Genomic DNA, 16,176 nt, shown 5'->3' with positions numbered 1-16,176 from the left:
GGACAGCATGTATATAAGTGACATTTACATGACAATTTATATGACAATATTGAGATACGATAATTTGGCCATATTGTACAGCCCTACTGTCAGCTAGCTGAAAACTTTGAATATTAATTTACATCTACATTAAAAAATGCTGAAAGTGGCAGGGGGTTAAGAGGGCTGTAAGAGTGAGAAAGTAGACTGATATGGCTGTTGTATATTTTAATTAATATCTGCATCATATGCACTTTTTTGTCATTTTCCAAAACTCAGGCACAGATTGTGAATTGTGAAGGTAATGATGCCTTTATGCACTTTTGTTCATTGAGGACAGTTCTCTTGCTTGGCATAGTTTGTTGTTGTTGTTTTAGCAATTTAAAACATATAAATAATGCCACTGTTTTAAGGGAAACAACTGCTCAGTAAACTGGTAAAATGCAACTTGCAATATGTTAAAATGCAATATGTTATGTTTGGGTTTATTCAACTAAGGCAGGCATGGTGTGACCCGTGTTTTCTTTATTTTTATTATATTATTATTATTATTATTATTGCTGTAACTGACCTCCAAAAGAGGTAGAAACACAGACTTAACAGCTGGTCCTCCAATGAAAAACTTTAAGACCATAGGCTATGCATTATTCATGTTTTATGTCTTTTAGTGAAGTTTTTTACTTTGATTAAGGCAATACATGCCCTGATATTACCACAGATGAACTGTTCCTGTTGCCATATCTTTTGAAATAAACCTGCAGAACACAAAGTAAACTAAAATCTGGTGGTTGGCTCTCACTGCGGTATTGTATCACTTCCTGTTCCGGAGCACAGCGGTGTTTTGCTGTATCTGTTAGCTGTTTAATCTATGTAGTTAGATTGATCTAGATAACTAGATAACGATTTATTTCACAGTGTAATCTTCACATGCCTTAACTAAAGCACTCCCTCTGCTGAATCACCTCTAAATTATTTTCACATTATTCACTTTGTGTGTTTTTAGGAATCTGCTAGCTTAGCACAGCTATTAGTTCTTAGCCGGTTTAGCATGGCGGCTTCTCCTGTCCCGCACTTTTCTGCGGTGGGTGTGAAATGTTTAGTTATTCCTCGGCCTCCTTTAGCAGTAACGGTACTTGTAATAAGTGTAGCTTGTTCGTAGCTTTGGAGGCCAGGCTGGGCGAATTGGAGACTTGGCTCCGCACCTTGGAAAATCCTACAGCTAGCCAGACCCCTGTAGTTGGTGCGGACCAAGGTAGCTTAGCCGCTGTTAGCTGTCCCCCAGCAGATCCCGAGCAGCCGGGAAAGCAGTCCGGCTGGGTGACTGTGAGGAAGAAGCATAGTTCTAAACAGAAGCCCCCTCTACACCACCAACCCGTTCACATTTCTAACCGTTTTTCCCCACTCGGCGACACACCCGCCGAGGAACAAACTCTGGTTATTAGCGACTCTGTTTTGAGAAATGTGAAGTTAGCGACACCAGCAACCATAGTCAAATGTCTTCCGGGGGCCAGAGCAGGCGACACTGAAGGAAATTTGAAACTGCTGGCTAAGGCTAAGCGTAAATTTGGTAAGATTGTAATTCACGTCGGCAGTAATGACACCCGGTTATGCCAATCGGAGGTCACTAAAATTAATATTGAATCGGTGTGTAACTTTGCAAAAACAATGTCGGACTCTGTAGTTTTCTCTGGGCCCCTCCCCAATCGGACAGGGAGTGACATGTTTAGCCGCATGTTCTCCTTGAATTGCTGGCTGTCTGAGTGGTGTCCAAAAAATGAGGTGGGCTTCATAGATAATTGGCAAAGCTTCTGGGGAAAATCTGGTCTTGTTAGGAGAGATGGCATCCATCCCACTTTGGATGGAGCAGCTCTCATCTCTAGAAATCTGGCCAATTTTATTAAACCCTCCAAATCATGACTATCCAGGGTTGGGACCAGGAAGCAGAGTTGTAGTCTTACACACCTCTCTGCAGCTTCTCTCCCCCTGCTATCCCCCCAATACCCCATCCCCGTAGAGACGGTGCCTGCTCCCAGACCACCAATAACCTGTAAAAATCTATTTAAGCATAAAAATTCAAAAAGAAAAAACAATATAGCACCTTCAACTGCACCACAGACTAAAACAGTTAAATGTGGTTTATTAAACATTAGGTCTCTCTCTTCTAAGTCTCTGTTAGTAAATGATATAATAATTGATCAACATATTGATTTATTCTGCCTTACAGAAACCTGGTTACAGCAGGATGAATATGTTAGTTTAAATGAGTCAACACCCCCGAGTCACACTAACTGTCAGAATGCTCGAAGCACGGGTCAAGGAGGAGGATTAGCAGCAATCTTCCACTCCAGCTTATTAATTAATCAAAGACCCAGACAGAGCTTTAATTCATTTGAAAGCTTGACTCTTAGTCTTGTCCATCCAAATTGGAAGTCTCAAAAACCAGTTTTATTTGTTATTATCTATCGTCCACCTGGTCATTACTGTGAGTTTCTTTGTGATTTTTCTGACCTTTTGTCTGACTTGGTGCTTAGCTCAGATAAGATAATTATAGTGGGTGATTTTAACATCCACATAGATGCTGAGAATGACAGCCTCAACACTGCATTTAATCTATTATTAGACTCAGTTGGCTTCCCTCAAAATGTAAATGAGCCCACCCACCACCTTAGCCACACTTTAGATCTTGTTCTGACATGTCATAGAAACTGAAGACTTAACAGTATTCCCTGAAATCCCCTTTTTGTCTGATCATTTCTTAATAACATTTACATTTACTTTAATGGACTACCCAGCAGTGGGGAATAAGTTTCATTACAGTAGAAGTCTTTATGAAAGCGCTGTAACTAGGTTTAAGGATATGATTCCTTCTTTGTTATGTTCTTCAATGCCATATACCAACACAGTGCAGAGTAGCTACCTAAACTTTGTGAGCAAGATAGATTATCTTGTCAATAGCTTTACATCCTCATTGAGCACAACATTGGATGCTGTAGCTCCTCTGAAAAAGAGAGCCTTAAATCACAAGTGCCTGACTCCGTGGTATAACCCACAAACTCGCAGCTTAAAGCAGATAACCCGTAAGCTGGAGAGCAAATGGCGTCTCACTAATTTAGAAGATCTTCATTTAGCCTGGAAAAAGAGTCTGTTGCTCTATAAAAAAGCCCTCCGTAAAGCTAGGACATCTTACTATTCATCACTAATTGAAGAAAATAAGAACAACCCCAGGTTTCTTTTCAGCACTGTAGCCAGGCTGACAAAGAGTCAGAGCTCTATTGAGCTGAGTAATCCTTTAACTTTAACTAGTAATGACTTCATGACTTTCTTTGCAAATAAAATTAAATATTAGAGAAAGAATTATTCATAACCATCCCAAAGACATATCTTTATCTTTGGCTGCTTTCAGTAATGCTGGTATTTGGTTAGACTCTTTCTCTCCGATTGTTCTGTCTGAGTTATTTTCATTAGACACTTCCTCCAAACCATCAACATGTCTTTTAGACCCCATTCATACCAGGCTGCTCAAGGAAGCCCTACCACTAATTAATGCTTCGATCTTAAATATGATCAATCTATCTTTATTAGTTGGCTATGTACCACAGGCTTTTAAGGTGGCAGTAATTAAACCATTACTTAAAAAGCCATCACTTGACCCAGCTATCTTAGCTAACTATAGGCCAATCTCCAACCTTCCTTTTCTCTCAAAAATTCTTGAAAGGGTAGTTGTAAAACAGCTAACTGATCATCTGCAGAGGAATGGTCTATTTGAAGAGTTTCAGTCAGGTTTCAGAATTCATCATAGTACAGAAACAGCATTAGTGAAGGTTACAAATGATCTTCTTATGCCCTCAGACAGTGGACTCATCTCTGTGCTTGTCCTGTTACACCTCAGTGCAGCTTTTGATACTGTTGACCATAAAATTTTATTACAGAGATTAGAGCATGCCAAAGGTATTAAAGGCACTGCGCTGCAGTGGTTTGAATCATATTTATCTAATAGATTACAATTTGTTCATGTAAATGGGGAGTCTTCTTCATGGACTAAGGTTAATTATGGAGTTCCACAAGGTTCTGTGCTAGGACTGATTTTATTCACTTTATACATGCTTCCCTTAGGCAGTATTATTAGAAAGCATTGCTTAAATTTTCATTGTTACGCAGATGATGCCCAGCTTTATCTATCCATGAAGCCAGAGATACACACCAATTAGTTAAACTGCAGGAATGTCTTTCAGACATAAAGACATGGATGACCTCTAATTTCCTGCTTTTAAATTCAGATAAAACTGAAGTTATTGTACTTGGCCCCACAAATCTTAGAAACATGGTGTCTAACCAGATCCTTACTCTGGATGGCATTACCCTGACCTCCAGTAATACTGTGAGAAATCTTGGAGTAATTTTTGATCAGGATATGTCCTTCAATGCGCATATTAAGCAAATATGTAGGACTGCTTTTTTGCATTTGCGCAATATCTCTAAAATTAGAAAGGTCTTGTCTCAGAGTGATGCTGAAAAGCTAATTCATGCATTTATTTCTTCTAGGCTGGACTATTGTAATTCATTATTATCAGGTTGTCCTAAAAGTTCCCTGAAAAGCCTTCAGTTAATTCAAAATGCTGCAGCTAGAGTACTGACAGGGACTAGAAGGAGAGAGCATATTTCACCCATATTGGCTTCTCTTCATTGGCTCCCTGTTAATTCCAGAATAGAATTTAAAATTCTTCTTCTTACTTATAAGGTTTTGAATAATCAGGTCCCATCTTATCTTAGGGACCTCATAGTACCATATCACCCCAATAGAGCGCTTCGCTCTCAGACTGCAGGCTTACTTGTAGTTCCTAGGGTTTTTAAGAGTAGAATGGGAGGCAGAGCCTTCAGCTTTCAGGCTCCTCTCCTGTGGAACCAGCTCCAAATTCGGATCAGGGAGACAGACACCCTCTCTACTTTTAAGATTAGGCTTAAAACTTTCCTTTTTGCTAAAGCTTATAGTTAGGGCTGGATCGGGTGACCCTGAACCATCCCTTAGTTATGCTGCTATAGACTTAGACTGCTGGGGGGTTCCCAGTGTTTCTTTCTCTTTTTGCTCTGTATGCACCACTCTGCATTTAATCATTAGTGATTGATCTCTGCTCTCTTCCACAGCATGTCTTTTTCCTGATTCTCTCCCCTCAGCCCCAACCAGTCCCAGCAGAAGACTGCCGCTCCCTGAGCCTGGTTCTGATGGAGGTTTCTTCCTGTTAAAATGGAGTTTTTCCTTCCCACTGTCGCCAAGTGCTTGCTCACAGGGGGTCGTTTTGACCGTTGGGGTTTTTCTGTAATTACTGTATGGCTTTTGCCTTACAATATAAAGTGCCTTGGGGCAACTATTTGTTGTGATTTGGTGCTATATAAATAAAATTGATTTGATTTGTGAGAGACATAATCTAAAAAAATAAAAATCCGGAAATCACAATGTATGATTTTTTTAATAATTGATATGTATGTTACTGCTGCAAATAAGGATTTGAACACCTGTGAAAATCAATGTTAATATTTTGGTACAGTAGCCTTTGACTGCAATTACAGAGGTCAAACGTTTCCTGTAGTTTTTCACCAGGTTTGCACACACTGCAGCAGGGATTTTGGTCCACTCCTCCATATAGATCTTCGCTAGATCTTTCAGGTTTGGAGTTTCAGCTCCTTCCAAAGATTTTCTATTGAGTTCAAGTCTGGAGACTGGCCAGGCCACTCCAGGACCTTGAAATGCTTCTTACGGAGCCCCTCCTTAGTTGCCCTGGCTGTGTTTGGGGTCATTGTCATGCTGGAAGACCTAGCCATGACCCATCTTCAATGCTCTTACTGAGGGAAGGAGGTTGTTTGCCAAAATCTCGCAATACATGACCCCATCCATCCTCCCTTCAAAACGGCGCAGTTCGTTCTGTCCCCATTGCAGAAGAGCACCCCCAGAGTATGATGTTTCCACCACCATGCTTCACGGTTGGGATGGTTTTCTTGGGGTTGTTCTCATCCTCTAAACATGGTAAGTGGAGTTGATTCCAAATTGCTCTATTCTGGTCTCATCTGACCACATGAACATCTCCTATGCCTCCTCTGGATCATCCAGATGGTCACTGGTGAACTTCAAACGGGCCTGGACATGTGCTGGCTTGAACAGGGGGACCATGCTGCCCTGCAGGATTTTAAACCATGACAGCATCATGTGTTATTCATGTAATTTTTGTGACTGTGTTCCCAGCTCTCTTCAGGTCATTGACCAGGTCCTCCTGTGTAGTTCTGAGCTTTCTCAGAATCATCCTTACCCCACAAAGTGAGATCTTGCATGGAATCCCAGACCGAGAGAGATTGACAGTCATCTTGTGTTTCTTCCACTTTCTAATAAATAATCATAACAGTTGTTGTCTTCTACCAAGCTGCTTGCCTGTTGTCCTGTAGTCCATCCCAGCCTTGTGCATGTCTACAGTTTTGTCCCTGGTGTCCTTAGACAGCTGTTTGGTCTTGGCTATGGTAGACAGGTTGGAGTGTGATTGATTGTGTGTGTGAGCAGGTGTCTTTTATACAGGTAACAAGTTCAAACAGGTAAAGAGTGCAGAATAAGAGGGCTTCTTAAAGAAAAATTAACAGGTCTGTGTGAGCCAGAATTCTTGCTGGTTGGTAGGTGATCAAATACTTATTTGCAGCAGTAACATACAAATAAATTATTAAAAAATCATATATTGTGATTTCCAGATTTTTTTTTTAAGATTATGTCTCTCACAGTGGACATGCACCTAATATGAAAATTTCAGACCCCTCCATGATTTCTAAGTGGGAGAACTTGCAAAATCGCAGGGTGTTCAAATACTTATTTTCCTCACTGTAGCTCTTCATGCAGGGAAGTCCCAGCCCTCATTTATTTTTAGGTAACTGCAGCATTCTGTACCTGACCCTCGGTCTCTGCCGCTGCCATATGTATCGAGAAATCATTTTATCCCACTCCCTGAATTCATTCTCTGTTGTTTCCACCAGTAGACTCTGGAACAGGTACAAAAGCCTCAGCAGTACATTCATTTTTTATCACCTCCACTCTTTGTATAATACTCATATTTGGTTTCAGATTCCATCTGCTAATATCAGATTTTATTCTCTTGATCAACGGATCACAGTTAATAGATTTTATTTGTCCTAAGTATTGAGGTAGATTAACTCCCAAATATTTTATTGAGTTTAAGTCCCAGTTGATCTTGTATTTGTCCCTAATCGCTTGGCTTGGTCTATAGCTGAAGGTAATAACCTGAGTTTTTTGTATATTTATTCTATAGCCTGACAGATGGCCGTCGTCTGTAAGGGTTGTCATGAGTGCAGGAAGGGAAGTGTTTGGGCTCGATAATGTCAAATGTTTTCTGTGGATCTGTTCATCAATTCATCCATTTCCATTCATTTTCTGAACCTGTTGATTAGTTGATTACAATAGACGTTGGCCTGGAGGGGTTACTGGAGCCTGTGAGTCAGTTCACCTTTTGAATTCCCAAACAGGGAGTGGATTCCAACTTGTTTTGTTTCCTCATATTTCAGCAGGTGTTTATTTCTGCTTGGAAGAAAATCAAACTTGTCACGCAAACATCTGCTAAATAGACACTGACATTTTAATACGTTGTTGGAAAAACTCCATCATTCCCATTCTGTCAATCATGCACAAATTGACTGATCGGAGCCTGAAAGAATTATTGGTAAATATAAGTGTCAATCCTTGATATTAAATACTAATGATGTCCTATGCTTCCCCCCCGCCCATCACCAACCACCACTTTGAAAGTCATCCTCCAAAAATCATGCATGCACATGCCATAAAAATTACTATATCAATTACAAATTGATGGGGGGGAGGTGCAGGGCAAACAACCAAAACACTTCAATGAGAACCACAAAAACAAAGTTCTCACGAAGAAAAAAAGGAGGCAGGACACTCCTGTCCCCTCCCCCTCATCCACTTCCACGCCCGTCTCAGGGACTATAAAGATCACATCTACAGTGTATATTTTCAGCTGTTTCACGGCCCTCCTCACAGCTACAGCCCGTCTCCTGAAGAACATTCAAGCCTGTAAGTGTCGTCATATTTGATTACTGATTCATTCATTCATTGCTGCCATTGTTAAATCGACTGAATTTGAATTTGCAGTACAGGAAACAAAACATAGTGCTGTTCAGGAAAGAATTGTTGAGGAGTGCAAACCAAATTTGGAAAGCAAAATTGTGAGTTGTCTAACATCACAGATTGGCCTTTGTTTCAGGATCATGAGCAAGAACTACCTATCCAAAAATGATGAGCTCCGCAAGGGAGACTACCTGCTTTCCAACAACAGGGAGTGGAAAGCCATCTTCCAGGTGAGAAGATCAGCTCACAGGAGCAAAAATTTCCCATCAATCTGTAAAGAAAGTACAACTGTGTGAGAATGTCTTTGTTAATGTTACATTAAAAAGTCCATTTCTGTCAACAGGATGATGGTAACTTTGTCATCTATGGCTGGAAGCCAACGTGGGCTTCAGACACATATGGAGCAGACGTGGTTCGCCTGTGCATGCAGAGTGACTGCAACCTGGTTATGTACAATGCAAAAGGTGAACCCAAATGGGCCTCAAACTCTTACAGGCCTGGAGAAACCAACATGTGCCGTCTTCATCTAACTAATGATGGCAAATTGGTGGTGAGCAGAGAAGCTGAGCAAATTTGGACATCCAACTGAGGCTACATATGATGTCATCAAATCAAAGCTTCTGTAAGAGTGGTGCACCTGGTCCATTTGTCAACTGAACTCAAATAAAATCAATATTGTGATGGGTGTGTGTGTGTGTTGCAATCACTTTTTTGATAAAGTCTAGTCTGATTTAAATATTGCCACCATCAAGGAGGCTCTGTTTTCATTGCAAAAATGTTACAGCACAAGCTCTACAGAATCTGAGCTTGTGCTCTGTTAGAGCACTAGAACTCAAAAATAATAATAATAAAAAAAAAAAAATCAATATATCACAATTCATGAATGTGTGTGTGTGTCACAATCACCTTTTTTGATAAACTCCAGTGTCTGATTTAAATTTTATCACCATCAAGGAGGTTCTGTTTTCATTGCATAAAACATGTTGGAACACAAGCCAAAAAATAAGTCATGCATTAAAGGGTGGATTCTGGAATGGTTGGTTGCAGTTTGAGGAAACATCATGTATGATAATATGCATATGTTGCGGACATGAATGAGCGAAGCTCATTAGCATCTCACCATGTCATTTAGGTCCTTCAGACTTTATTTTGAGTAAATGCTTCAAAGGAGCATTAGCATGGCAAAAACCTTTCAGCTGCTGGGGGGTGCAGCCATAAATTTAGCAGCCATTTATGGCGGGGAGTCTGGGGGAGCTGCAAAGTGTTTTTTTTTGTGTGTGTGTGTGTCATTTCTGCAGATCTGCTCAAAGTGATATTAATCAGAGAAACCACCGGGTGGAGTCAGTGGCTGCAAAGAAAACCTGCACCCTCTTGGCCCTTTCTGGAACAAGTTGCCCACCCCTGGTCTAAATTAAAAGATGCTCCAATCATATAGAGAGCTACTACAAAACTACACCACATTATTTGCCTGATCATAAAGATTCCAAATAAGGCAGAGTTTGGACAATCTGTGACTGAATGTTATGGAGTTATGAGGTAAAAGCAGCAAGGTGACAAAGGTCAGTTTCAGTTTGTACAGGGTCAAAAGTTAAAGTTGCTCCATTAAATTTGGCTCCAGCTGTATTTGTGCAGAATTTGATGCTTGTATCACCATTTGAAGGATTGTTTCAGTTATCTGCTACACTAATAAGCCAATAACAATAAGCCACCCAAATTAAAGGAGAAATGCTGCTTTTAACAACCTGGACCTCATTTCTGTCCTAAAATACGGTCATTTACTCACCAATATAAGTTTGTTGTGATTAGAATTCCATAGTTCAAATGACATGTTCAATTCAAATCTGGAGGAAACATTTTTAATTTTCTAAGGTGGATTAGAACTTTTTGTGGTACACAGCACAAACTACTGGACAGGAGGAACCTTGCAGTCAATGTGACTCACTGATTTGAAAATGCAGCTCTTTCAACCAGACGTGCGGTGCCGTGACATGTCAATCATCTGTGTCCAATCAGATTTCAGGAAAATCCATTGAAACCCCCGCCTCCACTCTAGCTCCACCCATGCCAGGAAGTGTTTGCCATTTCAACATTTCCTGTTTCACTGTGACTGATAAATTGGCACTTCCTGTTTGAGTGTGAGCTTGCCACTGAGTTCTTGTGAGATTCCATGGGATCTCGTCTGTCAATCCAGGAAGTGTTTGACATTTGAACATTTCCTGTTTTACTGTGGTTTTGAAAATTGCCACTTCCTGTTTGGGACGCCCCATACCATGAGCAAACTTCACGCCGCTGCGCGACGCTTCACTCATATAAATTGTCATGTAAATGTCACTTATATACATGCTGCTCATATTCTTGAGCCGCTTAGGTGGGTAGGGAGAGTTCCCATGGGATAAAAAAGCTTTTCAACCGACCATCCCTGGTTCTCAAGACCAGGCACCTCTTCTCTCTCTCTCTCTTTTTTAAAGATATTTTGATGTACCTTAGTAAACACTAGTAGAGTTCCACCTTAGATTTGTAATGTACAACCCCTGGCAATAATTATGGAATCACTGGCCTCGGAGGATGTTCATTCAGTTGTTTAATTTTGTAGAAAAAAAGCAGATCACAGACATGACACAAAACTAAAGTCATTTCAAATGGCAACTTTCTGGCTTTAAGAAACACTATAAGAAAGCAAGAAAAAATATTGTGGCAGTCAGTAACGGTTACTTTTCTAGACCAAGCAGAGGATAAAAATATGGACTCACTCAATTCTGAGGAATAAATTATGGAATCACCCTGTAAATTTTCATCCCCAAAACTAACACCTGCATCAAATCAGATCTGCTCGTTAGTCTGCATCTAAAAAGGAGTGATCACACCTTGGAGAGCTGTTGCACCAAGTGGACTGACATGAATCATGGCTCCAACACAAGAGATGTCAATTGAAACAAAGGAGAGGATTATCAAACTCTTAAAAGAGGGTAAATCATCACGCAATGTTGCAAAAGATGTTGGTTGTTCACAGTCAGCTGTGTCTAAACTCTGGACCAAATACAAACAACATGGGAAGGTTGTTTAAGGCAAACATACTGGTAGACCAAGGAAGACATCAAAGTGTCAAGACAGAAAACTTAAAGCAATATGTCTCAAAAATCGAAAATGCACAACAAAACAAATGAGGAACGAATGGGAGGAAACTGGAGTCAATGTCTGTGACCGAACTGTAAGAAACCGCCTAAAGGAAATGGGATTTACATACAGAAAAGCTAAACGAAAGCCATCATTAACACCTAAACAGAAAAAAACAAGGTTACAATGGGCTAAGGAAAAGCAATCGTGGACTGTGGATGACTGGATGAAAGTCATATTCAGTGATGAATCTCGAATTTGCATTGGGAAAGGTGATGATGCTGGAACTTTTGTTTGGTGCCGTTCCAATGAGATTTATAAAGATGACTGCCTGAAGAGAACATGTAAATTTCCACAGTCATTGATAAAATGGGGCTGTATGTCAGGTAAAGGCACTGGGGAGATGGGTGTCATTACATCGTCAATAAATGCACAAGTTTACGCTGATATTTTGGACACTTTTCTTATCCCATCAATTGAAAGGATGTTTGGGGATGATAAAATCATTTTTCAAGATGATAATGCATCTTGCCATAGAGCAAAAACTGAAAACATTCCTTGCAAAAAGACACATAGGGTCAATGTCATGGCCTGCAAATAGTCCGGATCTTAATCCAACTGAAAATCTTTGGTGGAAGTTGAAGAAAATGGTTCATGACAAGGCTCCAACCTGCAAAGCTGATCTGGCAACAGCAATCAGAGAAAGTTGGAGCCAGATTGATGAAGAGTACTGTTTGTCACTCATTAAGTCCATGCCTCAGAGACTGCAAGCTGTTATAAAAGCCAGAGGCGGTGCAACAAAATACTAGTGATGTGTTGCAGCGTTCTTTTGTTTTTCATGATTCCATAATTTTTTCCTCAGAATTGAGTGATTCCATATTTTTTTCCCTCTGCTTGGTCTAAAAAAGTAACCGTTACTGACTGCCACAATTTTTTTTTCCTGATTTCTTATAGTGTTTCTTAAAGCCAGAAAGTTGCCATTTGAAATGACTTTAGTTTTGAGTCATGTCTGTGATCTGCTTTTTTTCTACAAAATTAAACAACTGAATGAACATCATCTGAGGCCGGTGATTCCATAATTATTGCCAGGGGTTGTATAATAGAAGATATACCACTTTTTCGGCACATTCCACTGTTACAGGAGTTTTTGTCATGGAAAGAGGAGCAGAGGAATCCGCCACGGAGCTGCTAATGGCGCGGGACAAAAGCACCGCCGTGCTGGTCTCACAGGACATGTTTTAACATGCCCAGCTCTTGCACCATTCGGAAGATTCAGACGGCTTTCGGTGGCTTTTCAGTCGTGTCACTATCCGAGAAATTGTGGACGAGCTGGACATGCCACAACATGTCCTGTGAGGCTTCATCACGGCCTTGCTTTTTGTCCCGCGCCATGAGCGGCTCCGTCTCGACGCGCGAATTCTTCCGCACGTCTTTTCATGACAAAAACTCCTGTAACAGTGGAATGTACCGAATAAGTGCTATGTCCACCTCTTCTACCATTTCTGTAGTAGTCAGACGACGTCCCGGATCAACACAGCATTCAGTTTGGAAATGATCTGGTCGTTTCAGCCTGTTGATCGCCGCTCGGAGCGCGGTGCGCCCTCCACCATTGTGCGCTGTCTTTAAACCGGTTGTAACACTCCTTAATCTGTGTGATCCCCATAGAATCGTCCCTGAAAGCCGTCTGAATCTTCCGAATGGTTTCCACCTGGCTGTCTCTCACAGTTTCTGGAAAAATTTGATGCAGCAAAGCTCCAAATCGTTCAGACATTTTCCTCACAATAAAAATCCGACGAGGGGCGTGGACCACTGCTCACTCAAAGCGTGCTCACAGGCGAATGATACAACCGACAGGCGTGAAAAAACTCACGCATGCGCACGAAGGTTCAAGCTTGGCTGATGCAAGTGCACATGATTCAAATCCATATAGTTATTGCAAAAAATAAAAAGGCCGGATAGTTTTCTAACAGACCTCGAACACTCAATGTGGCAGATTTCTCTGCTGATCCAGCAAACAGGTGCCTCAGTGCTGAGAACCCAGGAAAAGGCCAATGGGATGTCTATGTTCCATCTGGCTGTGTTGGCTACATTGTTACTTTTGAGAGGTTGGAATGGATCAGTTGTCCACCTGGATGCTTGCCATTAAGGGCCCATCACAGTTCTGCAAAAAAGACTCCACTGACATAACGTGCAGAATGTTCTAATAGTTTTTGGCAGAGGTCCCCATTTTGGCAGAACTGTAGTTTGACGAGTTCAGATACTGGCATCGGAAGATGGAAGAGGCAGAGACTGATACAAGCATCAAATTCAGCACAAATACAGCTGGAGCAAAATTAATGGAGCAACTTTAACCTTTGACCCATGTACAAACTGAAACTGACCTTTGTCACCATTCTTGCTGCTTTTACCTCGTAACTCCATAACATTCAATCTCACAGATTGTCCAAACTATACCTATTTTTGGAATCTTTATGATCAGGCAAATAATGTGGTGTAGTTTTGTAGTAGTAGCTCTCTATATGATTGGAGCATCTTTTAATTTAGACCAGGGATTGGCAGCTTGTTCCAGAAAGGGCCAAGGGGGTGCGAGTTTTCTTTGCAGCCACTGACTCCACCAGGTGATTTCACTGATTAACTGATTCCATCTGCTCAAAGTGATAATCAGTGAAATCACCTGGTGGAGTCAGTGGCTGCAAAGAAAACCTGCACCCTCTTGGCCCTTTCTGGAACAAGTTGCCCACCCCTGATTTTGACCTCTGTGTAATTCTTCAATTGACCCCTACCTGGCTGCCTAATGAAAATTCAAGTGGCCAGTTTTATTTTTTTAAAGAGTTCATGTCTATGGATTATTTGTACCAAATTTCATGTTTGTATCACCATTTGTAGGATTCCACTCTAAATATTCTCTCATCTGCTGCACTATATATGAGATGTAAGATGCTGCTCCTCAGTGTTTCTCAATTGCCCTCAAAAGTATTGGAACACTTGGTATTTCACACATTTTAATTTGTTTATTCCATTTCAAATACATTTTTTTTTCTCTATAATTACCTTCCTTAACTCAAACTGAAAGCAAATCTCTACAACTTGATATAAATGAATTAAAAATATAAAATCCAGCTTCCTGATGAAGTGGTGTAGAGGAGGATTTTCTTAAAAAGAAGACCTGAAAGTTCATCTACAATTTGACAGAACGTCCGTCTGAGATGAAAGCCTAGATTTGATGTTTTAGTGAAAGAAACTTTTGTATTTCTTCATAATTGATGTAACTAAAGTCCAAGACATATTTAGTGACTTGGAAATGTTCATGTTTCCATCCCCTAACTTGTCTGAAGAAAACTGGCAATAGAACTGATTATTATTTACAGGTTTTATGAAGTTTTAGAGATTTGCTTTCAGTTTGAGTTTGAGAAAGATAATTTTAGAAATTGTAATTCTTTATTTTTTGTATTTCTTGTATTTAAAATGGCATAAACAAATAAAAAGGTGTGAAATTCCAAATGTTCCAATACTTTTGGAGGGCACAGTATCCTAACCTTATGATGAGTGCAAAATGAGTGTGGTATTATTACTGTTTTGTTTAAGAATGTTTAATTTTCATTGTTGCTGCACTTTGTGTCAAATCATTGTCATATCGTTTATCATATTGATATAAAAATTCAGTACGGTATATCTTCTATTATACATTCCAAATGTAAGGTGGAACCCAACTCATGTTTACTAAGGTCCACCGAAATATTTTTAAAAAAGAGAAAGACAGAGAGAGTAGAGCCACTTAGGTGCCTGGTCTTGAGAACCAGGGATGGTAGGTTGAAAAGCTTTTTTATTCCATGGGAACTCTCTCTACCCACCTAAGTGGCTCAAGAAAATGGACAGCATGTATATAAGTGACATTTACATGACAATTTATATGACAATATTGAGATACGATAATTTGGCCATATTGTACAGCCCTACTGTGAGCTAGCTGAAAACTTTGAATATTAATTTACATCTACATTAAAAAATGCTGAAAGTGGCAGGGGGTTAAGAGGGCTGTAATGAGGGGGGTCAACTGAAAAGAAAAAAAAGAAAAATGCTTAAAAAGGTGTAGAGTATGAGGGGGCAGAGCCCCTCCAGAAGCTGAAAGGCAAAATAAGGAAAATGCTTAAAAAGGCGGAGAGTCTGGGGGGGGGCTCCACCCCCCAGAAGCTGAAAGGTTTTAGTCATGCTCATGCTCCCAAGAACCATTTTACTGGAAAAGTCTGAAGGATCTAAAGGACATGGTTAGATGGTGAGGAGCTTTTCCAAGTATGTGAGAAGCAAATAAAGAAAAATGCTTAAAAAGGCGGGGGTGGGGGGGGGCTGTGGCCCCCCAGAAGCTGAAAGGTGTTTGTCATGCTAATGCTCCCTGAAGCATTTATTCAAACTAAAGTCTGAAGGACGTAAATGACATGGTGAGATGCTGACGAGCTTCGCTCATTCATGTCAGTGACATATGCACATTATTATTATTAGCATTATTATTAATATTAGTATTAATAATAATAATTATTATGTAATTATCTGTAATAATAATTACAGATTGATGGATGGGTGCAGGGCAAACAACCAAAACTTTTAATGAAACCACAAAAGCATCCAGTTCTCACTGTTGTGTGTTGGGGGGTGTGGCTGGATGTTTTGGTGTTCTTTTCTTTTCTTTGCTCTTCAGGTGGCATGGAAACTGATTCTTCTGTGGAGAAGGTGCTGGCTGAAGAGTCCTCACCCTCATCAACATCATGTGAAGCACCTGTGACTGGTGCTCACATGCAACCTTAAAGACTTTCAGCTGAAGCAGATAATTGGATGGCGTTCTGCATTTAAGGCATGTGTGATTCAAGCAGAACTGCCGGGAACTCGACCTTGTGATGTCCGTTTGTGAGACGCTGAGGACCGCGCCTGGGTTTGACACATCGAGCCCGTGAAGCAAG

The 16,176-nt window shown here is 40.5% G+C and overlaps 1 protein-coding gene across 1 annotated transcript; it reads left to right on the top strand.

Annotated features, from left to right (window-relative positions):
- Positions 1 to 7,922: 7,922 nt before the first annotated feature.
- LOC117519089 (mannose-specific lectin-like) lies at positions 7,923 to 8,797 on the top strand. Its single transcript, XM_034180395.1, has 3 exons — positions 7,923 to 8,056; positions 8,247 to 8,340; positions 8,454 to 8,797. Exons 2-3 carry the CDS (start codon positions 8,251 to 8,253, stop codon positions 8,697 to 8,699), a joined length of 336 nt encoding a protein of 111 aa, XP_034036286.1. The 5' UTR covers positions 7,923 to 8,056; positions 8,247 to 8,250; the 3' UTR covers positions 8,700 to 8,797.
- Positions 8,798 to 16,176: the final 7,379 nt, after the last annotated feature.

Source organism: Thalassophryne amazonica, chromosome 1, assembly GCF_902500255.1.
Source record: "Thalassophryne amazonica chromosome 1, fThaAma1.1, whole genome shotgun sequence".
NCBI lineage: Eukaryota > Metazoa > Chordata > Actinopteri > Batrachoidiformes > Batrachoididae > Thalassophryne > Thalassophryne amazonica.
The sequence above is the reverse complement of the archived record's forward strand: the minus strand, read 5'-3'. Positions and strand labels throughout refer to the sequence as shown.